At 39.5% G+C, this 14,189-nt stretch overlaps 1 protein-coding gene across 1 annotated transcript in view; it reads right to left on the minus strand.

The window, feature by feature from the left end:
• The window catches only part of ROR1 (receptor tyrosine kinase like orphan receptor 1), a 412,356-nt gene that overhangs the window by 25,245 nt on the left and 372,922 nt on the right, over window positions 1-14,189 (minus strand). The window contains exon 7 of the mRNA XM_015141249.3: window positions 13,062-13,307. Within this exon, the coding sequence (XP_014996735.1) occupies window positions 13,062-13,307 (246 nt within the window). The remainder of the gene's footprint in view (window positions 1-13,061; window positions 13,308-14,189) is intronic.

Consider the following 14,189-nt stretch of genomic DNA (forward strand, 5'->3'; position numbering starts at 1 on the left):
TGTTTTCATGCCCTATCAGATTATTCACGGAAGGTCTTCTATTGTAAATGGAAGGTCTTCTATTGTAAACGGGGACCTGGGACAAATCCCCCTGTAGGTCTGCAGGAGAACAAACTTCAAGAAGCTGAATCCTTTAAACAGTCAAGCTTGGCTGCTTCTGATTACACTGAGGATATGCTAACAAGCAGAGGGGCCAAATGTCTTTTTGCCAAGTGAAATAATTAAGGAGAACAATACATGGTCATGTTGGAAGCGACAGAAACACATTCGGGCCCATTGTAAGTCTTCCATACAAAGTACTTCCTTCCCTATGCAGCTCACTGCATTTGGCCAGAAGGTGATTCAGTCTCTGCTGGCTCTGAAAACCTTATATAAAAATATTCTGCAGAACAATGATCCTTCCAAATGAAAAATTAGAAAACTAATATCTGCCTAGGTCCTTTTTGATGTCCTAGCATTTGTATTCCTCATTTTAACCTGGCAGGCATGTTGGTGTTATCTTGATTTTACACATAGAGAAATTAAGACTGAGAAAGGAAAAATAACTTGTCAAAGCTACAAAGTAGCAGAGTCTGGGTTGGAATGCAAGCCTGTCTACCTTCAGTGCTTCTAGTAAATTATATTACTAATCAAAATTACCCTAAACCATTATACGTAATTGTTTTTCATTATTCTCCTTAAGAGTCCGAAGTTTTCTTTCAATGAAGACTAATATCTGGTGGGGATCATACTATTTTAAGAAAATCACTTTGGAACAATGGACATTATTCTTACTAGGTCATTTTAAAGGGTAACGGACACCTCCAATGCATTGCAGAGAAAATTGACTGAAAATTAGAATGTTGAAGATTTTTAATACTTCGGAATAACTGTTTAAAAATTAAATGCACATATTAGTTACATCAAGTTAAATACTTGAGATTTTTGAAACCAACGACTTAGGGCAGATCACATGATTAATTTCCTTTTAAAAATCAACAATTTGGTATCACAGTTCACATCTGACATTCCTATTTTATTTTTACAATGATGTTCAATACTTTGATTAGTAATTAAATATAATGGAGAAAATACTCCTTTCTTATCCTGAAGCTTAAAGCAAAGTAATCATGATTTCTTATTAAAGAGGTACTTTTAATAAAGTGAAACATCATCTGGGATATTACTTTGAATTAAAACAAGAAAAGGCTCTGGTTTTAAACATGGCAAAACTGGGAAGAAATCTTACAGAACCTTAGAATTCAAGGGAAATTAAACAAGTTTAAAATACAACCTTGACTGAAAAAAATTTAAAAACATAGAAAACAAACAGGAATCACTACCGATTTATTATTTGAAAACTATAAAATAAGCAGGTTGGTAGCAGATAGGGGCCTGCACCGGTGATTTAGGCATATATGCCTGGAAGCCGAGAGAGAGAGGTAATTAGGCCTTCAGTTGGCAGGTTGGGCCCAAGCATTCACTCTCTTGACTTGATGATGGAAATACTAAGTAGATGATCTATTGCCTTATGTATTCTCAAATGAATTCTTAAAAAAAAAATGCTGAATAGGCCATATACATTGATTAAAATTTTCCCCTGCAGAAAAGGTTTTAACTACAATAAGTTAGGGAGAGTAACTCATTTGTGAGCATTTGGGAAAAATCTTAGTAACTGGTATCCACACAAGTTCACTAAAATTTCTATAAACTCTCAGGGCCTCAGTTTCCTCCTCTATAAAAGAATTGGGGGGGGGGCTAATCTTTTTTGATAATTAAAAAATGTTTAATTGTAAAAAAAAACCCATAAAATTTACCATCTTAACCATTTTTAATTTTACATTTCAGTAATGTTAAGTATATTCTTGTTGTGCAACCAATCTCCAGAAATTTTTCATGCTGCAAAACTAAAACTCTATGCTCATTGAATAACTCCCCATTTCCCCTCTTCCCCCAGCCCTGACAACCACCATGGTACTTTCTGTTTCTATGATTTTGACTATTTTAGGTACCGCATATAAGTGAATCACGCAGTATCTATCTTTCTGTAACTGGTGTATTTTACTTAGCCTAATGTCCTCTAGGTTCATGATGCTGTAACATGCGACAGGATTTCATTCTTTTTATGACTGAACAATATTCCATTGTATGCATATACCATGTTTTCTTTATCCATTCCTCCACTGATGGACATTGGGGTTGCTTCCGCCTTGTGGCTATCATGAATAATGCTGCAGTGAACATGGGTGAACAAATATTTTGAGACCCCGACTCCAATTCTTTTGGATTAAGTACTCAGAAATGGGATTGCTGGATCAGATGATAATTCTATTTTTAATGTATTTAGGAACCTCCACACTGTTTTCCGTAGCAGCTGCACCATTTTACATTCCTACCAACCAATCACACCAGTTCCAATTTCTTCACACTTGCTATTTTTTTTAATAGTGGCATTTTATTGGGTGTGAAATGGTATCTCACTGGGGTTTTGATTTGCATTTCTCTAATTATTAGTGATATTGAACATCTTTTCAAACGCTTATTGGCCATTTGTATATCTTCTTTGGAGGAATGTCTATTCCAGTCCTTTGCCTACTTTTTAATCCGGCCAATCTTTAAGTGACAAAATTCTATAGGTTGTATAAAATTAAATCTTTTTCATTTTGATGAGATTATTAGTAATAGACCAAGCACATTTAAACTTTAGCAAAACATTTGATGAAATGACTTGAGTGACTCATGACATTCTTATGGACCAGATGAAGGGTTGAATAATAATATCATGAGATGGATTTGTAATTTATCATCTGCCTTTATTTAATAATGTTAATCAGTCAATCAACATCAAATTGTAAAGGGCTCTGCTTGAGGAATCCTGCCTACTAAACATTATCGTTGATGATATGTTTATCAAACTTGAAATGGTTAGAATCTAGGAACGATACCTAATGGTTTAATTGTGGAATAAAATTTTAGAGGATCATACTCAACAGGCTAATATAATGAATCCAAACCAGAAGTGGAAATTTTAAAAATAAATATTATAAGTTGCTTTTAGGTTAAAGATCTTGTTTATAAAATCCATGATTAGACTAATCTACTAAACAATTGTTGATGTAACCAAACCCCCCTAACAAACAAAAGATTACTAATAAGTTTTACTGAAGATTTAAAGGCTCAGATGAACCCAGCAACAGCATGATACAATTGCTCAAAAAATTTCATATATGGCACTTATAAGCAACTTAATAGTATTCATTGGCAATACTGGGTAATAATCAAGAACGTCGTGGTCCTCTTCTACCTGCTCTGGTTAAAAAGCACTGAAAGGTGTCTTCTCAGAGCCACATTTTAAAGAAGGGCTCTAAAGGAGCAGGAAACACCTAGAGGAGAAGAATGGGGAAGGAAATGTAGGAAGATCCATGTGATCTTTAGGCCAAAGAGAAAATCAAATGAAGGATGTTATATATGTCTTCAAATTTGTGTAAGAAATTATCCAGAAGTTAAAATTTGAATCTAGTCCATAGACTTGTTCTTTATTAGGTTTTTAAAAAAAATTGAATCAGTGGCCAACATCTTTAAAAAAATCAGATTTTGTATACGAGTTTTGGTTTCTAACTTACAAAGGCAGAACTTTTGAGCAGTTGGAATCATTCCATAATCACTTTGGAGTGGAAGGATTTCTCTGTCTCTGGAGATGTCTGGCAATGTTCAAGTAGAGGCTAGATGATTTCTATGGTTGCTCCCAAGGTTTTCTGACTTTATAAATTGAGTTGAACTTATTTAGGCCCTTACTGAACTTTTTTTTTTTTTTTTTTTTTTGAGACGGAGTCTCGCTCTGTTGCCCAGGCTGGAGTGCAGTGGTGTGATCTCAGCTTGCTGAAACCTCCCCTCCCGGGTTCAAGCAATTCTTCTGCCTCAGCCTCCCGAGTAGCTGGGATTACAGGCACCCGCCACCAAGCCCAGCTAATTTTTTTTTTTTTTTTTTGTATTTTTAGGAGAGACGGGGTTTCACCATGTTGGCCAGGCTGGTTTTGAACTCCTGACCTCAAATGATCTGCCCACCTCGGCCTCCCAAAGTGCTAGGATTACAGGCATGAGCCACCAAGCCCAAGCCCATTTCTTTCTTAAAACAATTCATTTAAAGCTGATTCTTATGAAGTGACTTAAAGTCAATGATGACATTTCCCCTCAGTATCCTCAGCCCATCAGATCCAGTCTCAGTCCTTTCTGACCAGCTCCTTGCTGAGGCCAACCTCTACTGATAGTATCAATGGATACCCTTGATCTGTGGCTTCTAGTTAGGTTGAATCTATGGGAGTCATTTGCAGGAGATGAAAGGCAGGAGAAGAGTATGTGTTGAAACCCTTGTTCCTCTGGCTTCCCCCTTGCTGGGTTGCTGAGTTTTGACTGTATCCCTCTACCAAAGACCACAGTGTGTGCTGGACAGCCCTCTCTTCAGCCTCAGCTATATTCTACAAGGTAAGGTAACTGATCTAGGATGGTAATACCTCCCATTCCTGTTAGCCCCAGGTCTCGCACCTTTCCTTGTTGGTTTCTCCTAATTCTGCCTTACTTCCTAAATAATTACATTATAACATTCCCCTTAGTTAGTCTGTTGGCTTGTGCCATATGTTTTCTGCCAGAAGCTTAACCAAAAAACACTTTGTTACAAAGCCAGTGGCAACAATCATTGTGGTGTTATATCAGATTTCTGTCACCAAAGGTTAAGATACCAACAAGCACTTCTTACTGGCATAGTGGTGAGCCCAAAGAGTTCAGAGGTTTCAGAAGCTTATTGCTAGAGCAGCTTACACACTGGGTAAATGACTCAATATATACTAGGAACAACAACAAAAAAACCTTTGAGAGAAAATTATTTTATGGTTAAAAATGTTCATGGAACATGACTTAGCTATAAGTTTTGGGTCACTATTGTTCTTTACTTTGTTGTTGAAAACGTATAGAGACTGGAAATGAAAGCACATCTTGAAAATCTCTGTAGTATAAAAATAACTCTTCCGGAAAGCTTCAAACTATATAAAACAGTGCTGTACTTCTTCCTCCTTTACCCCTCTCCACCATCCCACTCACTGTAATGTTCAATTTTATTTTGAAGAAATGGCTGAAAGACAAATTGCCTTACAACAGGTCTTCTATGAAATATGGGAGAAGGCTGCTGACAGAGCAAGTTAGAAACGGCAGCGTTCACAATCTGGAAAACATCTGCCTTGCCCCAAACTGTAAACCACCACGTTGCAGAATACGTTCTGTGACAAAGTGGAGCCCAGGGTGGGTGTTTGTAAGGTTATGGGACAAGTCAAGGCTATTCAGGCACAAAACTGGGCAATGCGCCCTTTGGCACATTGTTGCAAGCCAATGACTTAAAAGGAAATACAAAAGCAATAGGCCAGGTATGAAAACTCCAAATGGAGCCAAATGGTTCACCAGTTTTCTTATCATGGGTACTCTTCGGTGAAGCTGGTTTAGGAGTGAAAACAATACTGCTGCTTGGAAGTTCTATTTGGTAGAGGGAGAAACCTTTACTTAGAGGAGAAACAGACATGCTGCCATGGCTAGGGGAAGAAATGTGGCCTCAGGATTTGATTAAGGGTAAAATAAAGGGCCACGGTTTAAATATAAAAACACCAATACAATCGAGAGTCTGCCTTCCCATGCAAATCGAGAAAGAAACAAATAGTGGATTAAATGAGAGAGAGAGAGAGAGAGAGAGAGAGACATAAGTCTTGTGGTATTAATAAAATACAACCAAAGTAAAATGGACAGATTGTTGCAAAAGGAGTTCTCAGAGGTATTGAGAGTTTCCACAGTTGCGCCCCCAGAGCTGCACAGAAAAGCAATGATAAAGGGCTACAGTGAAATGGTGAACCTAGGCAGTGTGCCTAGATGCCAGTTAGAAAGAACTTAGGCAAAACGCTTCTTTTTCAATTTAGTTTACACCCAACCCAAGATATTTGACTTGGAAAGTGACCACAACACAAGGTAAAAGCATAGTGAATGAAGCTTTGCAGGCAGAGAAGAAGGCCAACTCTGAGGACTGGAGGAGACAAGGGGCTTCCAGAAAGAGAGGAGATGGTACTTAACGGGAGATGGTACCTGTGAGGTGTGGGTGGAGCTGCTGGGGAGCTAGTCTATATTAGGGCTGCATCTAAGAGGAGCACAGTAGGGTCTCTCAGAGTAGATGTCTTTGTGACTGGGGGCTCCATTCCTATATCCCTGGAGCTGCAAATAAGAAAATCAATGGACAGCATCCCAAAGACCCAGAGAGATCATAATGATCAAAGGGAAAGGGAAAATGAAGGAATGTGTGTTCCTCTGAAATAATCAGGACTCTATTGTTTAAACAGCTATGGCATGGTAGATGGATGAATGGATCTGAAGTTCTATGGAACCAGTTTGAATCTTGGCTTCAGTAAAACCAACATTGTCTGTTTTTCCTTTAGGAAAATGGAGATGATACCTTTATCTTGTGTTTACTGTGAGGATTAAACCAATTAATTCAACACATTTTATTGAGCACCAACTACGTCCTAGGCTAGATGCCGGCACAGATATCTTAGCATAGTATTCAACAAGCAGCACTCATCATTAAAATGGCATTTTAAAATGTCAATCATAAAAAGCAGACATAAAATTGGGAACTATATGACAATACTTAATGTGATTCACATGTTTTTTTTTTTTTCCACCTGATTCCTTCATTAGATTGTAGGCTACACAAGGGCATGGTCTGATTTAGCTTGTTCACAGGGTCTGAGACATAGTAGAAGCTCAACATATATTGGTTTCTGTGAGTGAATGAATAAATAATTAGTAATTCTAATTGTTAGATGCCTGGGACATGAAAGAAAAGACATGGAGGATGAGAAGCCAGGTCTTGCCCAAACTATCTTTTTTCTTTTTTTTTTTTCACTTTCTCTAAGCACTGTCTGGGCATATGCATATAATCCTAGCCAAGCCAATTCCCAGAATTTACAACAGCCATATTTGGTTGTACTTAATTTTATATTCTGCTCTGGAGTGAAAGTTCACAGATAAAACAATCTGCAGCAGACTGTTCTCAAGCGCCTTTATTAGAGAAAGTACAACAAACGTTCACATTTTCTATTTAATTAGACCTATGCTTCTTTTAGCTTTACTTAGTTGAAACTAAAACAAAAGTTATCAGTAGGAAAATGAGAAACCCCATGGAGATTCTGAAATCTCCTTAACTTTGAGTTAGCTAAAGAATGCAGGAATTTTCCTATGAGACTCTGTCTCATTTGGGATAGAGGAGAAAAAGGGATCATTTCAAATCTGCCCCATTAGCATACAACTCACTGTAAAATGAAGTTATTCTCAAGTTTTATCTCTTTGCGCACACACACACACAGACACACACACACAACATACATGCATAAACTACAGTTTAAAAGGCTGGCTACAGATGTGAGTCCTGGGTCCACTTCTTATTAACCATGTGACCTCAGACACATGTTACTTAACCTCTCCAAGTCTCAGTTTTCTTTGTTGGGTATAATAAAACCCTACTCTTAGGGGGATAGAACTATTTAAACATGAGATAATGCCTAAAAGTATCAGCATAGTTTTCAGCTCATTGTAAGCACACAATAAATGGAAATTACTATTGAATATTATTATTCTATAGTTTACAATTGTACAGTGTAGAAAAGAGTTCCTCAACCCCAACATTCAACATTTTGGGCTAGATGATTCATTGTGTGGGCTGTTCTGGGTATTGTAGGGTGTTTAGCAACATCCCTGACCTCTACACAACAGATGCCAGTAGCATCCCCCAACCCCACCCACTTGTGATGGCCAAAATCTCTCCAGAAATTGCCAAATGTTCCCTGGAAGACAAAATTGCCTCTGGTTGAGGATCACTGGTGTCGAACAAGGAGCAGTGGTCCTAGAGGTAGGAGACCTGGTTTCCATGAATTCATTTGTGATCTTAGGTAAGTATTCTCACTTCTCTGGGCCTTGATTTTCTCATACGGTAAAACAGGGCTGGAAATTCCTACTTGATCCTTCATGGTTTTGTGACAATGAAATGAGAAAAACAAATCAAATGCTCCAAAGGAGTTATAAAAGTAGGATTCCATGATGACCAGTTTGTTAGAGGTGGGCTGCTGAGGGCGACTGGGAGAAGCCACGCAAACCCCTGAGCACAGCTGACGCTGACCTGCTGTCTTCAAGGGATTCCCCCTTGGGAGCTACTGGCCCTCTAGCAGCTTATCGATCATATGTCAAGGCTTCCCTGTTCCTTTAATGGATGTATTTGTGGTTTGGCTTGAAGAATTCAAGAGGAACTGCTTTGTTTTAAAATAAAATGAAAACGTTCTTTAAAAAAAAATTCTAAGTGGTGAAAACTGCCTTGTCTTCTCTACATTTAACTTTCATCTAAATTCCTCTCCCATGTGACTAGTATTAACCAGTCCTCAGAATTTTCACTGTGTCCTCCGCACATATATCCGGGAAAGAAATATTCCAAGGGTTTTCAACATCGCTATACTGATTAATACTCAGATACTAACACACTGAGTAATACTATGATAGATAGCTTCATCAGCGTGGGAAGCTTTTTGATGTCATATTATATAATGGAAATCAGCATGGTGGAATCCAGAGGTGGAACCTATTGTCATGCTTGTATTTATTTCAGAAAAATCTTTAAATGAGAGATAGCAGAGTGTCTGGTAAAAGAGCATGAGCTTTGAGTTTGGTCAGAGCTCTGTGTAGACAGTGGTTGGCTGTGTGATTTAGATAAGTCCTATAGCCCCTTTTAACCTCAGTGAAATATGTTAATCACACCTACCGCACAGCATGGGTGTGAGTTTTAAATGGAGATGAATATATAAAGCACCAGGCACCACGCAGGCACATAGTAGGTATCTTGTAGATGTAAGTGATCTCCCTCTTTCTACTCAGTCTCAAAGACCGTTCGAAGGTTTCTTTCATTCCTCCTAGCATGTGCTTGATCTGGATGCTGCAGGAAGGGCATTGAAATGAAAACGAGTACTTTTTGGGTATAATTTGTAGTCTTTGCTTAAACTAATTGTAATAGAGCTTGAGTCCTTGAATCAGAATATCAATGTCTTCCAGCTCCTGGGCAAACTACTTCCCTACCTCTGATGGGCATTAGTTGGAAATTAAGGGTCAGAAGTCACCCAAAGAAAAATAGTGTTTACCCAGAGTGGAATGAATAATGCTTTTCTTTTCTTTCTTTCTTTTTTTTTTTTTTTCTCTTGAGACTGAGTCTCGCTCTATCGCCCAGGCTGGAGTGCAGTGGTGCGATCTCGGCTCACTGCAACCTCTGCCTCCCAAGTTCAAGCAATTCTCATGCCTCAGCCTCCTGAGTAGCTGGGATTACAGGCATGTGCCACCATGCCTGGCTAATTTTTGTATTTTTGGTACAGAGGGGGTTTCACCATGTTGGCCAGGCTGGTCTTGAACTCCTGACCTCAAGTGATCTGTCTGCCTTGGCCTCCCAAAGTGCTGAGATTACAGGCATGAGCCACCAAGCCCGGCCCATTTCTTTCTTAAAACAATTCATTTAAAGCTGGGCACGGTGGTGCATGTCTGTAGCACCAGCTACTCAGGAGGCTGAGGCAGAAACATTTATTGGGCCCAGGAGTTAGAGACCAGCCTGGCCAACATAGCAAGATCCCGTCTCAAAAAACAAAGAAACAAAACAAACCAATTCATTTGGTTTCCTTCGTACATCAACCGGTAACCTGAAGTAGCACAGTAGAGTAGCAAGAAGATGAGCTTGGAATCAGACAGATCTTCCATTTACTAGCTGGATGACCCTGGGGCTTTCTCAGCCTCAGCTTCTATGTCAGCAAAAATAGGGTTAATAATACCTGTCAGAGTATGAGGATGAGGATAAAGAAAGCATGTGAAAACCCTAGCACTGTGCCTGGTGCATGGAAGGTGCTTAGTAAGTACTGCTTTTATCCTAGACTCTCTTGCAGACTCTCATACCTTACCTGGTTTAGGAGAAGGAATGGGGTAACTAAGTAAATCTATGTCTTGTTTTTATTCCTTTCTCATCACTGTGAAAGTAACGTGGATAATGTCATAAATGATGTGTAAACCATTTAAAAATACAGAATAATTTTCCTTGAAATGATCAACAATGGCTCTGCAAGAGGTTACTTTGTAGTATGTATGAAGGTATATTAAAGCCCATATGAAGGTGTATGAAAGCCCAGCAACAAAAAGGGAATGTGGTGATCTTTCTAAAATTTGGTGTGTTCAACTATCTGTAAAAGCATTTTGCAAGTAAAGTCACTATAATAACAAGTAACAGGTAGGAACAAAATTATAGAATAAGAGTTTCTCAAATTTTCATCATTAGGGTTCTTTTCAATATTTTTAATAATTTTTCTTATGGATTTCTTTAGTATTTTTTTAAGCCCTTCCTCTTCTTTGTTCTATAACATTTGTGCTAACTTCTATTGTATCATACATACTGCATTGGAAGTGACATACCTCAAAAGCATGAATCATTTTATTCCTCTTATAACCTCCCCACTCCATAGTGGGCTCTCAAACAATATTTGCGGAGCTGAGAGCAAGAATTTCTTTACATATGTTGACTATGTGATAATTCAAATAGATTTATCTTTATATATTGACTACATAATAATAGATAAGATGTATTGAACATTTTCTATGTTCAGATATCATAGAGTTTTTCAGTTAACAACTAATTTATTCTCACAATAAATCCTAAGTGTATATCATTATTTTCTCATTTTACTGATAAGAAAAATGAGATTAGGAGGGGCTAAGAGCACACAGCTATTTCATTGAAGACCTGGGATTAAAACCCAGGCACTTAAGCATGAGAACCCAAGTCCTTACCTATTACAATAAACTGCTTTTACTACAAACTATGTATTTGTTGTTTACCTGTTATTGTTGCCATTAAGCAGATTCATTTTGCTTTCTCTAGAGAGAGTATGCTTAGTGGAAAGAGCCAACAGGTTTGGGAATCAGGCTGACCTGAGTTAAAATCATGATTCAGTCACCGAAAGCTGAGTGTCTTTGAGCAAACCTCTTACTTCTTACTGAGTGTCAGTTTTCTTATCCATAAAATGGGGATGATAGAAGCTGGATATGAAGATTGAATGAGGTGACAGAGGAAAGGTGTCTCGCATAGGATCTGGCACAAGGTAGCCACTCAGTTAGGTCATTATTACATTCGGAACTGAGGCTACTGCCCCTTACCAGAGTCTAAAGCCAGCTTTTGTTGTCTTGCACTGACATTTCCTTTTCTCTTGTTAAATAGATATGCTCCTCTTTCCTTCAGGTGTCATGGCCTTACAAGCCATCTGTATGCCAACACTTCCTTTGTATCCATCTCATCCCAGACCCTGACTTGAACTTCAGTCTGTGATATCCAACTGCCTCCTCAGTATTTCTTTTTGGATTTCTAAAAGGCATCTCGAACTCAGCATGAACAAAAACTCCTGATTCCAGTTCCCACTAAATTTACTCCTCCTATACTTTTCTCCATCTCAGCAAAAGGCAATTCCATGGAGAAGCTCCATAGTCACTCTTGATTCCTTCCATCATTTATATCCCACATCTGATCCATCAGTGACTCCTCTTTTCTCCAATTTCAACACATATCCAGAATCTGCCCACATGTCCCTCCATCTTCCACTCCTCCTCCCGCCAAGTCCACTTTATCTCTCCCCTGCATTCCTGCAGTAGCTTCCCAACTGATCTCCTTGCCTTTGCTCTTGCATCCTTCCCACAGGCTAGTCTCAACCCAGCAGCCCAGGTGAGCCTTCAAACATGTAAGTCAGGTCATGTCACCCTTCCGCTCAAAACCCTCTCACGCTTTCCCAACTCATTCAGGGTCAAAGCTTAAGTCCTCCAATGGCCTACAGAGCCTTACATGATTGGGTCCTGTTACCTTCCCGACCTAATCTTCTGCTACTCTCCCTCTTGCTTGTTCTGCCTCCATGACTTCTTGCTCCTTTGTGGATGTGCTATGCCTACTTCCTCTTTAGGGTCCCTGGCGTCTCCCCATGCCCGGATGAGTAAGTACTTGGCACATAGTAGGTGCTCAACAAATATTCTAAATGAATGGCTTGAATAATCATCTGGTTAAACACTGAGCTCACTTTGTATTGTGTGTCCCATGACTATGGCTCTTGCTTGCCCACCCCTCTACCTGTCGCTTTTGCTTTTCTAGCAGTGACATCCTGACTTTCCCACTATGCCTGGGAAACTTGGCGTTATCTACGATATCTACGAGAACTAGGATCAGGAAGATGAATCAGTTCCAAAGTAGTTCCTAACTCCAGGTTTCACCAACACTTTCATTTTTTTTTTTTGGTAGAGATGGAGTCTTGCTATGTTGCCTGGGCTGGTCTTGAACCCCAGGGCTCAAATGATCCTCCTGCCTCAGCCTTCCCAAAGTGTTGGGATTACAGGCGTAAGCCACCATGCTTGGCCTATTTTCATTATTTTCTCCAAACATTTTCTAGAAAAAGGAACAGTTAACTGACTCAGGAATTCCATTTTCTTACTAGACACCTATATACTTCTTTTGCAGTATTAACAGATGTAACGAAGGACACAGTTTATTCACAGATTCTCTGGATGACCGAGTAATGGTTGTAGATTCATCCTGCCTTGTGGTGTTCTTAAGGCATACAGAAAACAATTTTCTTTCTGCTTCCAATATTCCTTTTTTGCTAAAAAGGTCTACTTGGACACAGACCATTATGGGTAACATCTTTTTCTACAAAAACCAGTGTGATAAACTGTCTCAACTGTGCCTCTGGAGGGCTGGGTCCCTGTTACATCCCCTGGTGCAATGGCTGCAGGTATAAAGGCAATTGAGTTCTTGAGAACGTGTTTTGGTACCTTACAAGGTGTTTTATGTAGAAACAGCAGGGTTTACCCTAAAAACAATTTGAGATCAAGCAAATACTATCCGTTTCCTTTGCCCCCCTTATAGGATTCTCCTAAATGAAGAGGGGTAGGATAGAGATCTTTAAAGGTGATTGAATACATTAGGGGCAATGACTTCTATTTACCGCAAGCTGGGATGTCACACAGATCAGACTTAAAGTTTTCATCCAAGGTGAAGCACCAGGGAGCTTCCTTCTGATTCCCTGGGTTGCGGCAGTAGGAATGGCCTCCATTCAGCTCTGGGAAACGAAGTGCGGTGAAGGTGTGTGTGTGTGGATACTGGGAATTCCACGGCTGGCACTGGCGCCCTGATTTGGTCACGCTGACGGTTCCCCGGTAGTCCACACCTGTGCTGTTATAACACTTGTGATCTGAAAAACACACAAAAGCCCAAACAATTAGAAAGAAACACAGGAAATGCTAGAGCTCTCCTCTAGCCAGCAGTTTCTGGAGGGGAGGGCAGGTAATTAACCTGTGGCCACAGCTTCCTTGCTGGTCAGGGGCCATGCAAGGGCAATCTCCCTGCTTTGCTGGGCTTGGACCCAGGGCCTGCCTTGCAGTTACATTCCTGGGAGGATTTAAAGCTTTTGCTTCAGTAATAAAATCAGTATTCTAAAAGTATTTTTAACATTGAACACAGAAGAAATCGGAACTGGGGTAGGACCTAGGGGCACAGAAGTAATTTCCTAGTGAATGGTTCAAGGAAGGTTCAAGCCAAACTTTTCCTTCCATTCTGATTGACAGCTTTAGACATGAATCATGTAATAAGGAATCTAGTTGGTATTGTAATTCACAGAACATGCTTATTAGAGGCTGTGCATTCTGGGTTTCTAACAAAAGTTAGGGCTATCTCTGTGCTGATGGGGTCAGCACCCTTGAGAAGCAGATCCCATTAAGTAGCCCTCCCAGGTGGCCATAGGGACTTAAAGCACTGCAGAATCTGTACAGTTGAACTAAATTGGAGTTTGGAGAAGTAATGACAATGACAATAATGATGCTACTGAGCCCTTACCATGTGTTAAGCATTTTAGATGCATTCATTTACTTAACTCATAAAATAGCATTAATGACCAAATGGAAACTAAAAACTTGCCACTGAGATTAATTCTAGATGAAAGGGAAATGTACACTGAAATAGTCTTTTGCTTGGTGGTGTTGAGTGGGTAGGGGATGGAGGCAAACCCATCTATATCTTTAAAATAGTGGTATGATATGGTTTGGGTCTGTGTCCCCACCAAATCTCCCTAATCCCC

This window comes from Macaca mulatta, chromosome 1, assembly GCF_049350105.2.
Source record: "Macaca mulatta isolate MMU2019108-1 chromosome 1, T2T-MMU8v2.0, whole genome shotgun sequence".
Classification (NCBI taxonomy): Eukaryota; Metazoa; Chordata; class Mammalia; order Primates; family Cercopithecidae; genus Macaca; species Macaca mulatta.